General features: G+C 43.1%; 1 protein-coding gene across 4 annotated transcripts in view; it reads right to left on the bottom strand.

The window, feature by feature from the left end:
* Positions 1-7,671: 7,671 nt before the first annotated feature.
* Positions 7,672-20,016, bottom strand: part of OXR1 (oxidation resistance 1) — a 957,024-nt gene continuing 944,679 nt past the window's right edge. For all 4 annotated transcript variants that reach the window (XM_082257928.1, XM_082257929.1, XM_082257930.1 and 1 more), the window contains 2 exons: positions 17,477-17,550; positions 7,672-8,865 (listed from right to left, as the gene is read on the bottom strand). In XM_082257928.1, the coding sequence (XP_082114054.1) occupies positions 8,730-8,865; positions 17,477-17,550 (210 nt within the window). In that variant the 3' untranslated portion in view covers positions 7,672-8,729. The remainder of the gene's footprint in view (positions 8,866-17,476; positions 17,551-20,016) is intronic.

The following is a 20,016-nucleotide window of genomic DNA, read 5'->3' as shown; positions in this document are numbered from 1 at the left end:
GTGAATCTAATTACCTAAAAGTTGCAGTTTCTGAAAGGTAAATTTCCATTGTATGCACCATACCCAAACAGTGAAGAGAAATTTCTTTAGAGCTAGACATAAGGAAGGACAATCCTAACTGAGGTGATAGGTAAACAATCTTCCATAAAAGAAAGCAAGCTTCTCTCAGTAGGGAGAGGACATCCATCACCTTAGGACACTTGGAAAACAAACTCTAATTGGGGTTGGAAGGGTTTTATTGTCCGTGTCCGTTAAACTGAAATGCAACTGCATATAACCCATTTTTAATGAAGCAAAGAAGACTGTGTCCTGTACTGTTCAATCAGGGAATGCAGCTTCTGTATGGTTTCAGATTAGGCCATCTTTTTCTGTGTACACTTTGAATGAGTTAAATAGATTTGGTGCAGATTTTCTTGGTGTTGTCTTTCATGCAGCCGATCACTTGTTTTCCTTTCACGTCATTGCAAGTTCCTTAGATGTCAGGTCATCAATGCTGCAGCTGCTTTACCATCTCTGTATATAGATCCATCTGCTGAAGATTTCCACTCTTCATTTATAGGAGCATGTCCTGAACTGACTGACAGCAGGGAGAACACTGGCTCATATAAGAGTACTGTATATACAGTATGCAGGCACAAGTCAAGATTCTGTATTTTATACTATGGTGCCATTTATTCTAAATTAAAGCGCTTGTTACCCAAAAAAAAAAAAGATCCTGTTCCCTTAAAGCATGTCATACAGCACAGTGCTTGTGCTGTCATTTGGGTCCCTGTAACACCTAAAAAAACCTGGCTGATCGTGCCAGTTTATGCTCTTCTCCCTGTACACTGTCCACGGTGTATTAGGACTGCTGAGCCCTGTCAGTGTACATGTCTCCGTCATTCGCAGCTCTGCACTGTCTTCTGTCATCCTCTCCCCCTCCCCTCCCTGCCTGTTTGCTTGTCAGTGCCTGCCCCTTCCTCTCCTGCTACTCTCATATTTATTTTAAAATTATGTAATCCCCTCTGTATTATAACACTAATTGCCCCGGTGTCTGTATTATAGAAAAAATATGCGATCTGTACCTAAATGCGAGCGGCTCCCGGCGATCACGTGGCCGCTCAGCTCTCTCTGCCCTCTCCTCCCCGGCTGACAGTTGCAGTGCTCGGGCCCGCCCACTGGAGCTGTCAGCCAGGCAGAGGAGAGATCCAAGGAGCCAGCTGAGTGCCGGGAGACGCTCCGATTAAGGTACCAATCTACATATTTTTTCTATAAAACAGGCACAGGAACACTTCGTTCTATTACAGAGGGCATTAGTTAATATTATATACAGTAAGTGGCTTACCAACTACTTTAACCTGTATTATACTATGGTGTATTGGCTACATGGATAACTACTTCCCTAATGCATTTTAAATAATATCCCCATTCTTAAGTTTCTGTGATTGAAGCTTATCCAAAAACTATAAAGAGAGAAGCCATTGACTGTACTAAGAGAAAAGTCCGCAACAAGTGGCATTAGCCATTTTGTTGCCATGAAGCAAACACACACACAATAAAAATCTCAGACTTCTGGCAATATTGTACATGTATTTATTGTCTATATATATTTATACATATATTTATAATCATATCACTATGACCTTATAGTACTTAAAATCCATTACAGGATTATTAATAGTCTTAAATCCACAAAGACAATAATAGTGCTGTGGAAGACCAGAGGGGAGAGAGGCCAATATATTTACATTTATTCTACATACCAGATCTAGCAGGAATATAGCGCTATGTACACAGAGAAAGGTTATGCCCTGTAGTTCTATTCACATTCAGCATTAGCACGGTACAGATAAGGTGTCTTCCCTTTGTTTCCAAAGCGTCAACTTTTTTTTTTTTTTTTTTCCTTTTTGGATTTTTTTTTTTTTTTTTCTTTTAATGCTCAGATAACCTAAAGGCTTTCAGGTGCTCTACTTGTAACCCAGATCTAAGCTTCCATGAAGTACCAATGATAAGGGGGACCTTCACGTGTATACATTTACAATCAACACATATGCATGCAATATATATATATATATATATATATATATATATATATATATATATGCTACCACAATACATTTGAATATACAGTAAACCCCCCTCCATTGCGGGGGTTACGTTCCGGACCCAGCCGCGAAAAGTGAAAATCCGCGAAATAGAAAAACCCTATTAAAATGCATTGTAGGCATGTTTTTTTTTACTGTCACTGTACGTGTAAAAGCATTTTAAGGTCTTTAAACACACTTTTAAAACAATAGAAACTCATTTAAAAACATAAAAGATACTAAGAGACATAGCAAGAGCTATGAAAAACACAAAAATATTTCATTTTTAATGATTAATATAGTAAAATAACATTCCAAAAAAAACCGCAATATACGAGAAACCGCAAAAAACGGAACCGCGATGGAGCGGGGGTTTACTGTACACGGACTTAAATATGATGAAAACAGCTAACCATGTTCAATAGCAAGATTTCCTTCCATACAAATAACATGATCACTCCTATTTATTACATTTTCATACTATCACAATAGATATCCCCATTCACAACTATGTGCCAAGGTGGGGGAGTGGCTGCTTCTATGAAAAAAGATACCACTTTGGAGATATCTTTATGATCATTTAAATATGAATGGTAGTGTATATTCAAATAAATGTGACAATGTTAAAATTGAATATATATATATATATATGCACATGTGTTGATTGTAAATTTATTCTGACACCCTTTAATCATTACTACTTCGTGGATGCTTACCTCTGCAGTATGGTGGCACTCTAGGACTAGTAAAGTGTCACCTTCACCTCCCTTTTTTACGTAAAATTGTATAAGTTAACCCAGATCTATGCAAGCAACATCCAGCTCATCGGACCACATCTATAGAAGTGTACTTTGAAAGAAAGACTGATCAGAAATATGCTTTTAGGCATCAGAATCTGTTGTGTGGCCAAGATTTTCCTGCTCCACTGTACCACCAGAGGGAGCTAGCAAGTGACAGCAACTTAGCCATACCACTTGCATAGCCCGTTACAAGCATTGTTAGTCGGCAACATTTCTAGTGTGCCCCCTGCAGCAGATATCAACCAAAAGGGCAAGTCTACTCAGGCTGACCCTAGAAAGCACCACCTGAGACAGGATATATCACACGGTGGCAATAGTCCTGCACAACACAGACAGTTCTTCCTTTAAGCGCTGTTACATGAAGCATATCTTCCAATGCCAGTCTTCAAGGCTTATCAGTGTGGGTTGCATTCTATACTTTTAAGACGTGCAACATTTTTAAATTACGCTTTTGAAAATTGAATAGGTATAAGTTAAAGAACATTCAGCAATAAACACAATCAAATAAATAGTAGCATTGGTCACATTGGGAGAACATTTTGCACTGCCATTGTCATGTTCTCTAGTGGAACTTTTCAGCCTGACAAGTATTTGTTGTTTAGCCATGTTTGCAGTCCTCAAGGCCCTTTAACAGTGCTTCAGTTCTTGTCATGGAATTTAAGGGCGACATAACTAATTTTTGTCACACTAGCAATTCTGTTGCTTGAGATAACTTGCCAATCACAAAATTGCTAACCGACCATTCACCCCCTTCCAGTGTCACTCCCTTATTGATTGGACCAATGAAGCGGTACTCCATGGCTGCTTCCTTACTAGCGAGTGAGATTCTGTGACTTTTTGGCCAGTGAAGAAGCGACATTCACCAAGGTATCATCAGCAGCAGTGTCGCCAGTGTGACAAGGACCTTACACAAGTTCTGGCAGTGGAGAAAACATGCATGGTCGGGGACACTGACAGTGTACACAAGTATATAAGAGAAGTTTGAGTTAGTTTAAGAATAATTTGTGCTTTGTCTTTTTTTCTTTGCAGTGCTTAGAAACCATGCAGTTTTTTTTTTTATCATAGTAACCATATTCTCTTCACATCTACCCAGCAACTTTCTGGCCAAACTCTGCACACGTCAGCTGCTTGCCTGCCGATCGCTGCCATTGATGACAACTCCTCTACGAATGACATGCTGATCCTTTCTTCACTGGATAGGAATGCATTACCCTACCAATATTTCATGCTTGTTTGCACAGTTTACACTCAGATGGAGGCGTCCTCTTTTTGTTTCGTCTTTTATTTGCATTAGGTTTGCTCAAGACCTTTTTAGGGGAGCTGCCACCTTCCTTTGAGTGACTGCTATATTGACCTTATCTTCTCACCAAGCACTTGCCCTAGTATTTTTTTGGGGGGCCAGAACAGCACCATATTTATAGCTTTTCTGTTCATACCAAATATCAGCAAAAATGTAAAGAACGGAAAACATGCATTTTAAGGCTAGTCAGACAGGTTGATTTTAGTATCTGACTTTGCCACAGAGACTTTAACCTGTAAGAGATGCTTTAACTCTTGTCACAGTGAAATATGCCGGCATACCATCGGATGGGTGTGCTAACAGATTACACACAAAAAGACACCACTTGCCTCTTAGCAAAATGTTTCTCTCACTAGCTAGTCCCACTTGTGCTAGAAATTTCTAGGGAAAGCTCTGTGGCCTTGTTACACGGGCAATAAGTGACTGGACCACAAAGCTCACCTGCACTGCCTCTATAAAAATGTCATATTATCAATTGTCCGATATGTTGTTTGATGCTCTTACTTTAGGGCGAGTTTGCACAGACAACGTTAGACATAGATCTTCATAGCTGAAGCATCAATTTCCTGTGCTAAAAAAATCTGATACCAACCACCCACAGGTTTTCATGTGAATTAATCTTTGCTCTTGTGAGTGTGGAGAGTGATCTGTGTATCATTTCTGCCATGTCTCCCCTAGACTGGTGTGACCAAGGCCTCATTTGCATTTGTATTTCAAATGAAGCAGCTCTTTTTGGGGGGACCTAATCAAACCTTTGTGTTTAAAAATGTATGTAGTTGTACATCTGTTTCACAAGTGTCCGAGTACTTTTTTAGATGTCACAGTGAGTTTTTTTTTGCCCCTTCAAAGGGTTAACACACTTTGCACATTTCAGTCTGGAGCCAATTCACAAAGTCTAGGTCAAGACTAAACAAAACTGGAGCGAGTTCCCAATTTGATTAAAAAAATAATTGTTTGGCTGCCAAGAACAATGGCTCCAGACATGCATCCATTTTTGCCCCTGTTCCTGTAATTCAGGTCCTCTCTTGGGGTATCTCCATTAATAAAGACAACTCTCATTGAGCCTGGATCAATCGAAGTGACTGTCCATACGGAAAAACCTCTTTTAGCTATTTTTTTGTTGCTTTTACTAAACGCAAATCAAATCGCACCAGTACAAAAATGAACTATATGATGACTATTACAAGATTTACCTGACTCTGACCTTACTCTGGTTAGCAGTCTCAGAGGACCAACATTGGGAAACAGAAATCTGACTTAGACTTAAAACTCCCAAAACTCCTTGAAAACTCACGATGAGAAGACTGCAGTAGATGAACAGTTGCTGCCCATATCTGAAGCCTACATAAGCCATTCCATTTGGCTTGTATTCGGTTCCAAAAAACAAAAAAAATAAGTTAAAGTGCTATAAGCAAACCCGTCAAATGAACACGTTTCTATAAGAACAACGCTACGTTTTTCAACATTAAATTTACAAGATAATATACAGGTTTATCAAACAGCTGAATCTTCAGCACAGAAAAAATAAACTCACTGTCACACTGAGAACAGCAACTGTACTCGCATAACACCGAATAGAAGCTTAGTAAAAGTGTTGTGCTGAGCCGTTACTGCACAAAGGCTTAGATTTCTCTAAAATACAGCTACCGATAGAACCTAGACTGTTTTATTTTTCTTCTCTGAGTTCACATGACAGATTGCATATTCCACAAAAAAATACAAGTTACAATACTGTCTACTTATTGTACACATCAACCATTTTGATTGGGTACTAAAAAGTACAACAAATATGCACCCGATACAAAACTACAATAGACTTTCCTGCTTGTGGTATTCCCCTGCTGTCTAGGAACATTATGTATGGTATGTATGGTATGAATAACCCATTGCGTTCAGATCTCTGAACCAAAATACAAAAATAATTCATGAATTTTTAAGCTCAAAGGCCATTGACAGCGATATTTTGGAAGTGGGCAGGCACTAATGGGCTGCTTCACCTGCCTTTCCTTGGTATAGTTTGTGTCTCCCCCATGTCCATTGGCATCACCTTCTTGTGACTATTATTCTATATTTTGGGGAAGCACACTGCTATCGTGTGGTTTTATAGGCAGATATGGAAATCATTTAGGGTCCTCATCACTAGATTACTGTGGAGTTAAAAGTCATCATGCGATTTAAATTATCAGCAACTGGTCAAAACTGATTACTCCATTCAGTGCAAAGTAACAGACTCTCTTGATATCCAAATATCAGTTGTGTTTACATATGGCACAAGAAAGGGATTATAGACACTGTCCACATATACAGTACCAACCAACAGGGGGAGTCCAAAAATATATCCAAAATTATACAGATCCATTTATTCTGTATCTCAAGTTCATAAAGTTCCATTAATTGCTATTAATATTGCTTCAGTAGGCAACTCCACCTGAGACAGGAACCAATCTCTGGAAACACAAAAGAAAAGAGGGGCGCCAACTAACTGCAATATTAGTGGGCCTTTAAATGGATAAAATGAACAGCCAAATGCAAACTCAAAAGGATAAAAAGAGAAAGCTTATCTACAACCATATGGGTGTAAGGTGGCTGGTCCGCCTGGATGAAGTAGCTGATAGGGTTTGTCAATGGGGAGGCCGTTTCAGCTGATTCCAGAAGTAGGAAGAACCACCATGGAGCGCAGGAACTGGATGTGACCTCATGCAGTGGGCTGGCTGGTTGCTATGGTAACATGTTTCTACTTTAGGCTCCTTTCTCAAACCAAATCGGTAAGCCTTTTCTGCATGACATCACATCTGGCTACTGCACTCCAGAGTGGTTCTTCCTACTGCCAGGATCGGCAGAACTGGCTTCCACATTGACAAACACACTGTCGGCCGCTACATTCAGGTGGACCAGCCACATACCACCCATATGGTTACAGATAAGCTTTCTCTATTTTTATGCTTGTGAGTTTGCATTTGGCTGTTCATTTTATTCAATTAAATATCCACTATTGCACTATTGATATCCAACTTCTATCCCACTGCCTAGAGTCTCAGTAAAAAGATCATTGTGAGCTTATTCTCTGAGCCTGCATGGGCCCAAGGACTATAGGCATGTGTCTAAGGAACCTACCCCATCAAAAGCTTGGGACTAGAACCTTGCTGTTCGGTTATTGAGCACTGCATCATGGGAGGAAGATTACTTTGTGCCCCATATGTGGGCTCTGGCTTGGAAATTGGGTGACAAGGGAACACAGAATTCATAAGTATCAACAATAGAGGGTGGTCTACCGGGAGAACTTTTTACCTAAATGAACAAAGTTAACCTATACTGGGGAAATATGAGGCTGCTATTGCTCCACTCTTATTCTGAAAATGCTAGTTGCCTGGCCATCATGCTAAATCAATGGATTTAATACTTTCTGAGACACATTCAGAACAATAGGCAGGTTGGGAGATATTACTTCATGCTTACATATTTCTAATCTACAAACTTGCTCCGAGTCAGCAGCACAACAAAAAAAAAAAAAAAGAAAGAAGGACAGACAACTGTCATTTCCAAGAGGGCGGCAATTACAGCCCTTCCCCAGGTTTATCTCCCTATAGCTTTCCTTTAAAAGGCTATATCTACATAAAACAAGCCCCAAAAGCATATTCTCAACATTACCTCCTGTAAAGCAAGTTCCTTCAGAAACAATCCTGTCACCAGATTAAAAAGACCCCCCCCCCCCATGTTTCCTGAAACCCACTTGTAAACATCCAGATACTGATACGAAGCTCCTAGAATACTTTTATTATTGAACAGGTAAGTTGTGTTCTCAGATTCACCAGCAGGTGGCAAAACATCTAACATTGCAGCTCCTGGCTTCTAAAACCAAGAAAAGAGGTAAAGACACCGGTAAATAGTCCAAGTTTAATACCTAGGGTTGTTTTAATGAAATACCCTTGAAAAGCCAGGCTAGGGCTTCATGCTCCTTTGCAATTTTCTCCACAATATATAAGGAAATAAACTGGACAATAACGCAGTGAGAAGATGACAAATTCAATGGGTTGTTAAGGAGGAAGTTGTGGAAATATTGAGCATAATTGGCCAGTTTTGCTACTGTAGTCATTGAGAGCCCCAGAAAGGTGGTTAGTTCAACACATTAGTGCCCATCTACAACCAAAATATACCTTTTAGATGAAGATATCCTTTAAGTCGGTGAACCCTGGCTCCTAAAAATACCTTTCTGGGGTTTAAAACAATGCAACAGCTGTTATAATCTCACAGCTGACCACACGAAGATATCCGCAGTCTGCTTGTGATATGTGTCTTTCTACAGCCTTCTAGACTTGAGCCGGTGACAGAGAAAGTGACAGAGTTACGACATTCATCAAAAACGTACAGTTACAGCTTCACCCAATATTCATGTTCGAAAATAGATATAACTACCGAAAAAAATAAAAAATTACTATGGTTAAATATTAACAAAAATACAAATATATTAAAAGGGTATATATTAGTAAGCCGCAGTACATGGAGTCTCTCCTCCTCTCTTCTGTACAGGGTTGAGGAGATAATTCTGTGCTCTATTTATTTACATATTTACTCGAATGCCCAAATTTCAATGTCTTGGACAATGAAATCTTCTTTCTTAGAAAGTGTAGTATTTTCAAAGGTTTTACATGAGTGACTTCTCCCGTGGTAGAGATCTCCGTCCAGCCACAGCGCAAACTCTCCTCTGAAAGAAGAAGGAGACAAAAATAAGTGACACTTAAAATTCAGGCGGTCATAATTACAAGTTTTACCCTTAAAGCAACTATGTCACCAAAAAAAAAAAAAAAAAAAAACACAACTGGTTTTTTGTCTTACTGTAAAATCCATTTCTCTGACACTAGGCAGAAAAAAAGTCTGACTACGCCCATTAACAGTCCAAGGGGGGTATACTCCCTACTCAGTTTTGTTACAAGCAATGTCAGAAGAATTAGAACTTCACAGAGGGGTGGGTGTTGTAACCATCAATGAACATCAGAGAAATGGATTTTACGGTAAATAAAAAAATCCCATTTTCTCTTTCGTTCATTGACAGACACAGCTCCTGATCTTCTTAACCATTGGGACATCCCAAAGCAATGTTAAACATAAGGGGTGGGAACAGCGAAAAAGAAATTCCTAAGGCTAACTATAGCCAACCAGGTAAACAGGAGCTCAACCAAAGCAACTGGTGCTCACCTGAAAAGAAAACAATACACCCTCAAAGAGGACCAGGTCCTCTAAACAGTAGCCTGCAAAACCATGCGGGCCAAAGGAAGCATCCGCAAATGCCAACAGAGGTGGCTGCCTTGCAAACCTGCATCACTGACGCCTGATGATGGAAGGCCCAAGAGTGCCCGGACCACTGATTGCCCAAGTAGAGTGCCCCTTGATGTAATAGGCCTAAATCACAGTCTGTCTGATCCATCTGGAAATGATCGCAGAGGAAGCGGACAACCCTTTCTGAGGTCCATCCGTATGCAAAAATAGTTAGTCTGATTTCCTAAAAGACTCCATAGCTGCCAGGTACGCCCTAATCGCCCAGACCATATCCAAGGCATGCAAAGCAATTTCCTTTGGATGTTGTGGCCTGGAAAACAGGGATGGCAACAATGTCTTCATTCAAATGAAAACCAGAGACAACCTTTGGAAGGAACGACGGACAGGGACGAAGAACCACCTTATGTCTGTGAACCACCAAGTAAGGTGAACGACAGGATAATGCTGCCAATTCCGACACCCTTCACACAGAGGTAATAGCCACCAAGAACGCCACCTTCGGAACAGCGCAAGCAGGGGAATTTTCCAAAGATTCTGAAAAGGCGGCTTCTGGTGGACTGAGAGCACTAATTTGCGGTCCCAAGGCATCAATGGAGACCGCACTGGAGGGGCCAAGTGCCTAACCCCCTAAAGAAAGGTGTGCACCAGGGATTATGTGGCCAAGGGCTGTTGAAAGACCACTAAGGCCGACACCTGACCCTTGATAGTACTCAAGGCCAGTTTCTGCTTAACCCCCTTTGAAGTAAGGTCAAGGTCCAAGCCACAGAGAAAGAGCGAGGATGAACCCCCAAGAGACTCACACCACGCAATGTAGAATGGTACATCTTGCTAGAAGAAAATTTTCTAGCTTTTAACAGGGCTGGAATCACAGACTCAGACAAACCTCTATCTTTCAGCACCTGTCGTTCAACAGCCAAGCCGTCAAAGCCAGCGACTGTATAGCAGGATGGAAGATTGGACAGCAGATCCTCCCTGAAAGGAAACTTCCAAGGAACGTTGGCGAACAGCCGCACCAATTCAGCGTACCAAGCCCGGCGAGGCCAGTTTGGAGCCACTAAGATGACTGGAATCCCTTCTGCCTCGATCCTGCGTAGAAGTCTTGAAAGAAGCTGGAGAGGAGGGAAGGCGCAAATCAGATACTAACCCCACAGGGCCACCAACGCCTCTGTGGCGTCCACCAGAGGATCCTGTGACCGAGCCACAAACCTCTCAACCTTCCTGTTGAGCCAAGACGCCAACAGATCCACCTCGGGGATGCCCCACCGGAGACACAACTGATGAAACCCCTCCGGATTAAGGGACCACTCTACTTGGTCCAACGCCTGACGACTGAGGTAATCCACCTGCCAGTTTTCCACCCCGGGAATGTGTACGGCGGAGAGGGCTGGAATGAACCATTCTGCCCACCTTAGAATGCCGGCTACCTTCAAAGCCGCCAGGACACTTTTTGTGCCCCCCTGGTGATTGACATAAGCCACGGCCGTGGCATTGTCCGATTGAATGTGCACTGGACATTCCTGAAGACGATACGTCCAATGGTCCAGGCACAGACTGATCACTCAGAGTTCCAAGACATTGATTGGTAGTCTGGACTCTTCCAGTGTCCAGAGCCCCTGAGCAGAATTTTTGCCGGGGACGCCTCCCCAGCCGGACAGGCTGGCATCTCTGTTGATCACTGTCCAATACAAGGAGAGGAAGGATTTGACAAGCCGAAGCGCCGGAAAACGAAGCCACCATATCAGGGACTCCCTCACTCATTTCCCGGCTTAGCCGGATCTGATTGTCCAGGGACTGCGGAGTCTTGTCCCATTTGGCCAGAATCTCTCATTGCAGGGGCCTTGTATGGAACTGCGCAAACAGCCCATCAGGCCCAGCACCCTCATGCAATTCTGGAGGGATGACCATCTGCTGGACAGCAGGAGAAAAATTGCAGCCTGCAATTTTTGGAGTTTGTCCAGAGGAAGGTGCACTCTGGCTAAGGCCGAGTCCAGAGTCAGACCCAGATAGTCTAGCTTTGTGGACGGAACCAGAGCAGACTTCTGAAAATTCAGAAACCAGCCGAACTCCCTCAGAGTTTGTATGGTGATTTCCAGGTCCACCAGAGCAGTAGGAGACTCCGCTCGCAGAAGGAGGTCGCCCAAATAGCCCAGTACCGAGATCCCCCATTGGCGTAACAATGCTAGCACCGGGGCTAACACTTTTGCGAAGACCCGAGGAGCAGAGGCGAGACCAAAAGGTAACACCACAAACTGAAAATGCTCCTCTCCTACGGCAAAGTGGAGGAAACGCTGGTGACTGGTACATATTGGAATGCTAAGGTAAGCATCCTTGAGGTCGATCGAGGCAAGAAAATCCCCCTGATGAAGCGATGTTACCACCGTGGACTCCATTTTGAACATCTGCACCAGCATAAAGCAGTTCAGCGCTTTGAGGTCCAGGACTGGACGCACCTTGCCTTCCTTCCTGGGAACTGTAAACGGGTTTGACTAAAAACCCTGAAAATGTTCTGAAGTTGTAACCAGGACAATCACCCCTTGAAGAAACAGGTCTTGCACTACCCCAAACAGACCCTGTAAGCGGTCCGGGGACAGGCGCAAGTTGGAAGAGAGAACCTTGCCAGGGAACACGAGCGAAACCGGATCTTGTAGCCAGACCGAATTACTTTGTGGACCCACTTGTCTTGTACCAGGGAAGTCCACGGGTCTAGACACCAGCAAAGTCGTCCACCGTCCTCGATACGGGTGAGGGCGCACCTTCATGCTGAAGGAGCCTTGTCCACAGGTCTGGAGAAGCCCGCTCTTGGCTTGCCAGACAAGGGTCGTTTGGATCTACCAGAGGAGGCCCTGAAAGGCTTTGAGCCCTTGTCAGTCAACCCTGAGGGACGAAAAACGTCTTAGGAGCCGAGGAGGGGGGCCCACGTCTACGACGAGGGTCCTTGCCCCTAGTAGCCTGCGGAAGAAAGGTACTCTTTCCCCCTGTGAGGCCTTTAATGATGTCATTCAGGGTAGCTCCATGGCGTGGGGTTCCCCCTTCAAGGTCCTCCGAGGACAAGTCGCATGCCACAAGTCAGATTAGTTAAGATCGGATGCGATTTACATTCAAATCAATGGGCTGAAATTGTGCCCAATTCGAACCAAAGTAGTGCAGGAATCTTTTTCCAAGTCGAACCAGTTAAGACGCCTCTCAGAGGGAACCATTGATTTTGACATGTCATGTGACTTGTGCTCTCGAGCGTATGTCGGACCAGAGTGAACTGGCCCTTAATATCACTTTAGGAAAAAGGAAGTGGACCTTCTAATAGTGTGAGCAGTTCACCGATTGGTTTCAACTATTGCCTGGAATAGCATCTATGCTGTTAGGGTCAATATCAGACGATAAAAGCAAGGCCAAGAAGTGCTTGATGTCACCCTTAAACAAGCAGCTAGCAGGTGTTTCACAAGCTACAATTAGTGATGAAACCTTCTAGCAGCTTGGTAACAGTCCACACTCCAACTAGGATGTGTGCTGAACCTGCTAAAACTAGAGCTTAATGGGGCTTTAAAGGGTTAAAGCTGCTTGCTAAAAGCTTGCTGTACGTGCCACTCTTACACAAACTGAAACCGTGTAAACAAGTCCTAAAAGCCTGCTAGGAGAAGCCTACAAAACATGCCTGCAGGAACAAGCATGCAAAGACAAGTTTACAATTCCTTTCACTTAAATACCTTTGGTAGTCCTTACTTAAAGTGGAACTTCACTCTCTTAACATTGACTATTTTTAATCCTTATGCTGCTAGCATTAGTAAACAAATAGGAAAATGTATTTGATTTTTTTTTTAAACAGTTTTTTTGCATTTCGTTAGTTACTTCCTAGTTTCTATGCCTAGGCAAATGATGTCATACATCCCAGGAGTCATCAGGAGGGGTTTTCTCACATAAGCACACACTCCTGCCTGCATGCCTGAGCTAAGGGCAGATGGTTTTGAGGAAGTAATTGCTACATGAATCATCTGCCCTTACTCAAGATGGCCATGGTCAGAAATGCTAGGGGTGTTTTTCTAAGTGATTTCTTGGCAAAATAAAGCATTGAGACATGGATGGATGGGGGCATTTGCTTAGAAAAATAAAAATGAATGAAATGGCTCTTTTGGTTTGTGGTATGCAGATGAAGCTCTATAGTAAGATATTACTTGGCTTGTCTGCTATCGCCATCTAGGGGCTATAAGCCGATGCTACAGTTTACTTCCCAAAATTGACCAGATTATTTTTTTTCTGACCTTCTTCACACAAGTAAATTCACAGAGAATGTGGTCATAAATACTCTTACAGTTTACTGCTAAAAATATCAAACACTAAATGACATACATGAGACATGTACAGTCTATACAGCCAGGTCCATAAATATTGGGACATTAAAACAATTCTAATCTTTTTGGCTCTATACACCACCACAATGGATTTGAAATGAAACAAACAAGATGTGTTTTAACTGCAGGCTTTCAGCTTTAATTTGAGGGTATTTACATCCAAATCAGGTGAACGGTGTAGGAATTACAACAGTTTGTATATGTGCCTCCCACTTTTTAAAGGGACCAAAAGTAATGGGACAGATTAACAATCATAAATCAAACTTTCACTTTTTAATACTTGGTTGCAAATCCTTTGCAGTCAATTGCAGCCTGAAGTCTGGAACGCATAGACCTCACCAGACGCTGGGTTTCATCCCTCGTGATGCTCTGCCAGGCCTCTACTGCAACTGTCTTCAGTTCCTGCTTGTTCTTGGGGCATTTTCCCTTCCGTTTTGTCTTCAGCAAGTGAAATGCATGCTCAATCGGATTCAGGTCTGGTGATTGACTTGGCCATTGCACAACATTCTACTTCTTTCCCTTAAAAAACTCTTTGGTTGCTTTCGCAGTATGCTTCGGGTCATTGTCCATCTACACTGTGAAGCGGCGTCCAATGAGTTCTCAAGCATTTGGCTGAATATGAGCAGATAATATTGCCCGAAACACTTCAGAATTCATCCTGCTGCTTTTGTCAGCAGTCACATCATCAATAAATACAAGAGAACCAGTTCCATTGGCAGCCATACATGCCCACGCCATGACACTACCACCACCATGCTTCACTGATGAGGTGGTATGCTTTGGATCATGAGCAGTTCCTTTCCTTCTCCATACTCTTCTCTTCCCATCACTCTGGTACAAGATAATCTTGGTCTCCTCTGTCCATAGGATGTTGTTCCAGAACTGTGAAGGCTTTTTCAGATGTTTGGCAAACTCTAATCTGGCCTTCCTGTTTTTGAGGCTCACCAATGGTTTACATCTTGTGGTGAACCCTCTGTATTCACTCTGGTGAAGTCTTCTCTTGATTGTTGACTTTGACACACATACACCTACCTCCTGGAGAGTGTTCTTGATCTGGCCAACTGTTGTGAAGGGTGTTTTCTTCACCAGGGAAAGAATTCTTTGGTCATCCACCACAGTTGTTTTCTGTGGTCTTCCGGGTCTTTTGGTGTTGCTGAGCTCACCGGTGCGTTCTTTCTTTTTAAGGATGTTCCAAACAGTTGATTTGGCCACACCTAATGTTTTTGCTATCTCTCTGATGGGTTTGTTTTGCTGTTTTTTCAGCCTAATGATGGCTTACTTCACTGATAGCAACAGCTCTTTGGATCTCATATTGAGAGTTGACAGCAACAGATTCCAAATGCAAATAACACACTTGAAATGAACTCTGGACCTTTTATCTGCTCCTTGTAAATGGGATAATAAGGGAATAACACACATCTGGCCATGGAACAGCTGAGCAGCCAATTGTCTCATTACTTTTGGTCCCTTAAAAAGTGGGAGGCACATATACAAACAGTTGTAATTCCTAAACCGTTCACCTGATTTGGATGTAAATACCCTCAAAGTAAAGTTGAAATTCTGCAGTTAAAGCACATCTGGTTTGTTTCATTTCAAATCCATTGTGGTGGTGTATAGAGCCAAAAAGATTAGAATTGTGTCGATGTTCCAATGTTTATGGACCTGACTGTATACACACACACACCACCTAACACTTGCCAGCTAGATACTAGGGAATCATGCAAAATAGACACTTGGTTTTTAGTTTTTTTTTTTTATTAAAACTAAATTTCTATTCATAGAAGTTGTATACAAACATAACATTAAAGACATTTTTAGTAACCACCATTTTACAGAAGCCTGCATACAGGGCCGGATTAAGAGCATCATGGGCTTGGTGCTGAGGATTTTGAAGGGCCTTAAGGGCCGTGCCTTGCCATGCACCCAGAGGAGGAAGGGTGCAGCCATGCATGCCTAATTCAACATGGGATGCTGTCTCTGAAGCCCATAAACACATCCATGCATCGGCAACTGTCCCTCCTTGTCCGGCCTTCGCGCTGTGTGGGGAGGTTCTGAGGGTGCTGCCTGGGGAAGCGAGCATAGAAGCCAGACTTCTGTGTTTACAAGTGACAGAAGAGCGGTAACAGTGAATATGGCCAACCCGAGGCCTATATAAAAGGTAGGGGCCTGGAGCTGCAGCTCCAATAGCCCCTACGTTAATCTGGCCCTGCCTGCATAGTGGTTAGCACTTTTGCCTTGCACTGCTGGAGTCATGGTTTCAAGCCCAACCAGCAACACAATACCTGCATAGTGTTTGTATGTTATCCACCCAGGTTACCACTGGGTACTTCAGTTTCTTTCCATATTCCAAAACACGGTGGTAGGTTAACTGGCATCTTATCAGACAGGCGATACAGGTTCAAGTGTATGTATGCACGTGCCAGTATGCGTGTGGCAGGCAGAAAGTTTATAGTCTGTGCCAAAATAGTGGATTGCTATCCATGCAGATCCACCGACGGGCTTTCTCAGAATGCTAGTAGCTAAATACGGTTTAGTGGACCCTAAGGGCTCTTTCACACGGGCGTTCCTTTTTTTTTGCCCGATCAGGTCCTTTTTTTTTTTTTTTTTTGTAACGGACACGGATGACACTTGTGTCATCCGGTCCGTATGTCCGTTTTTCATCCCATCCGTTTGCGGATGAAAAACTGACATAATGCATGTCTATGTAAATACGGATGTCTGCGGATGACACCACTGACATCCGTTTTTGCTTCAGTTCCGTTTTTTGAAAGGAAGAAAAAATAGGGTTCTCCTCTGTTCAAAAAAACTGAACTGAACTGACAAAAAACGAATGTCAGAGGATGATCATCCGATGACATCCGTATTTACATAGAGATACATTATGTCCGTTTTTCATCCGCAAACAGATGGGATGAAAAACGGACATACAGAACGCCCGTGTGAAAGAGCCCTAAGTGAACAATGCCTTGACAGCGATCATATGACTTGGTCCCAGAAGGACTCCAAATTAGTATTTTAGAAAATATATAGCCATTTCAAATGCATGTACATATGGAGAGTAAATAAACAACCAAGGATTACTTCTTGGCTTTAGGTTATTCCTCCATTTAAACACTCTACATCCCCTTCTTTAAAGCTTAGAAATTTAACCTAGTGATCTACAAATACATTTTAAATCAAATTAAAGGGTTAGTTCACCTTTTCCCAAAAAAAAAAAAAAAAAAGTAAACACCCTTACACCGTCACCCCTTCCAGGGCCCCCTGCTGAACCTATCTCCATGGGTGATGAGCTGTCAGTGTCCATGCAGCTGGTGTAGTAATCTGAGGATTTGAAATTCCCTGCTCTTCTCGCCTTCACTCTGTAGGGCTTCCAGGACAAATCATAGGGATTCGGATTTGTTAGCGCCTGCGCGTGACTGCTTTGACCAATCGGAATACCTCTGATCCATGCATGAAACCCTAGCAAAAGAAGGGGGAGAAGAGCGGAGATTTCAAATCCCAGGACCATTGCACCAGCTGCATGGGCACTGAAAGCTCATCATCCGCAAAAGGTAAGTGCTGCGGGGACCAAGGAGGGTGGGGAGGGTGTACAGCGTAAATTTTTTCTGAAAAGGTGAACTTACACTTTAGAAATAAAAATGATAATCCCATAAAGAGGATTGCAGCACATTATTGTTAAAGTACAATAACACTTACCCTCCTCCTCCGAATGCTAACGAGTCCATATCACCTTTGATAAAGAACATATTATCCCCTGTCCATTTAAACACCTAGGAAGAGAACAAAAGAAAACATTCATTAGCTGAATGCCTCCCCTCCCTTTATACAATCATATGTTCCAAGAACTACCAATCACGTCATGTGATATATGTGCTCTATAATTCCCATGATCACAAGATGATTTAGTTCACATAATAATAGTGCACATAGTTCAAAGAGATAAATATAATATCCTACACTTGTATTAAAAGGGGACTGGAAAAGACTAAGCTGTCTGGGTCTTATTTTCCATTTACAGAAATGTGAGTAAAGATTACAAGTTTAAATATTCAGGGTTACAACTGAAGTTCTACTGCACAAAACGTTAAAGGGACCCGGTCACTATTATATCAGTACTGTGCCCTTTCTGGCAGGCTACAAGTACAATCTTTGTTTTCTCGCAGTGCTACCTTTACCACTGTCTGGGCCCCCCGCTGGGTGTCATGGTTCCTCCTACTCTCTACGGAGTCCTGTAATGAGGTAGTGGCCAGTGGGGGGATCCATGGCGCCCAGTGAAGGACATACCTTCTGACACTCCAAGAAGTGTCTGATTGCAACCGTGCTTGTGGCTCCACCAAAGAGCAAACGTTTAACTCCAGATCTGCCAAATAGGTATTCAACTTTTCACAGGATGACTGTGTTTGCATTTTGTTATCTTAGTGACATGGTCACTGTCAGTGGTGAAGCTAGACATTCTTTCACCCGGGGCAAAGACTCAGTGCCCCCCTCCCCAAGAGCGTTCTCCATCCACGCACCCTCGGCCCCCAGCCAAGAGAAAGAAGTTCAAGTGTAATAAATAAATAAAGCCATAGGATAAGGGCACACTGGCTGTGGAGCGTTTGCAGACAGGCTTCTGGAGCTGCAGCTGCGCTCTTGTGATGGCGGAGGCGAGCATCAACAGCCAGGGCTCTAGAAGCCTGCCTGGAAAACTCCCAGAGCCAGAATTTCCCCATCCTGTTGCTAAAACGTTGCTATGGCACTCAAGCTGTTGATGCTTGCCTCCGCCATCACAAGAAGGAATAGCGCCAGACATGCACAGTGAACCATTCACTCTGGTACCATGGGGCTGAGCTCAGCACCATAGCAACGTCCTAGCAACAGGATGGGGGAACGCTGGCTATGGGAGTTTTTCAGGCAGGATTCTGAAACTCCCAAGTGGTACTTACCGCTGCTATAACAAAAGCGCACTCTCTCTCTCTGATTCAAACCCCATTATTATTATAATTATTATACAGGATTTACATAGCGCCAACAGTTTAACAATATAAAGGGAGACAATACAGCAACAATACAAATTCAATACAAGAGGGTTAGGAGTGCCCTGCTCCTAAGAGGTTGCAATCTAATAGGAAGGGGCAGGTGAAACAAAAGGTAGTAACTGTGAGAGATGAACTGATGAGGGAAGTAGGCGATTCAGTTAGCTGAAGGCAGGATAGGCTTCCCTGCAGAGATGAGTTTTCAGGGATTGCCTAAAAGTGGACAGAGAAGGAAATAACTAGACAGATTGGGGTAGCGAGTTCCAGATGATGGGAGAGGCTCTGGAGAAGTCCTAGAAAATAGCATGGGAGGAGGAGGAGACAAGGGAGCTAGAGAGCAGGAGGTCTTGGGAGGAGTGGAGAGGACAGTTTGGTGATATTTGGAGAGAAGATTGGTGATGTAGCTTGGGGCAGGTTGTAAATGGCTTTGTTTGTTATTGTTAGTGTTTTGACTTTTATTCGTTGGGCAATGGGAAACCAGTGTAGAGATTGGCAGAGAGGTGTGGTGGACACTGAACAGTTTGTAAGGTTAATGAGGCTGGCAGCAGCATTCATGATAGACTAAAGATGGGATACCTTGCGGAGAGGTAGGCCAATAAGGAGGGAGTTACAATATGAATACATTCTCTTCAGTTTCTACAGTGCCCAACTTAATGCCATGACAGCAGGGTAGATAGCACACTACACACCTTCACCATCTGACTCCAATAGAGATGTTGCTGTGGTGCTCCAACCGCTGATGCTTGCCATGAGCTCTCGGATTAAATACTGTGCACACACACTGTGAACCATCCACCTCTTTGCCATGATACTAAGCTCATCATCATAGCAACGGGGAAGAAAGTGTATGTGCAGTGTTTGAATCTGAGGAAGCCGCCCTCATGTGATGATCGAGATGAGCAATAACAGCTAGTGCTCCATAGCAAAATCCAAGCATGAGGGCAGACCGGGAACTCCGCTATGGGAGTTTTTTTTTGGGAAAAGGCTGGGGCGCTGGCCCTCTCCTCCCCCCCCCCCCCCCCCCCAGTTTTGGCACTGGTCACTGTCATGCAGAAGTGCAGGAAATTAAGAAGAATTAGGAGGGTTGTGTGTGGTCACTACTTTTTAGCATGTCAATGCTTTGGGAACATAGCACAGGGCTTGGCTGTCCCTGCCTTCAAATGATCAGGAATACACAATTAAAATGCATATCTATGGACTGCTTTACTAGCTGTTGGAAGG

The sequence above is a fragment of the Pelophylax lessonae genome (genome assembly GCF_965119305.1).
Source record: "Pelophylax lessonae genome assembly, chromosome: 5".
NCBI classification, from domain to species: Eukaryota; Metazoa; Chordata; class Amphibia; order Anura; family Ranidae; genus Pelophylax; species Pelophylax lessonae.
This window is presented reverse-complemented; position numbering and strand designations above follow the sequence as displayed.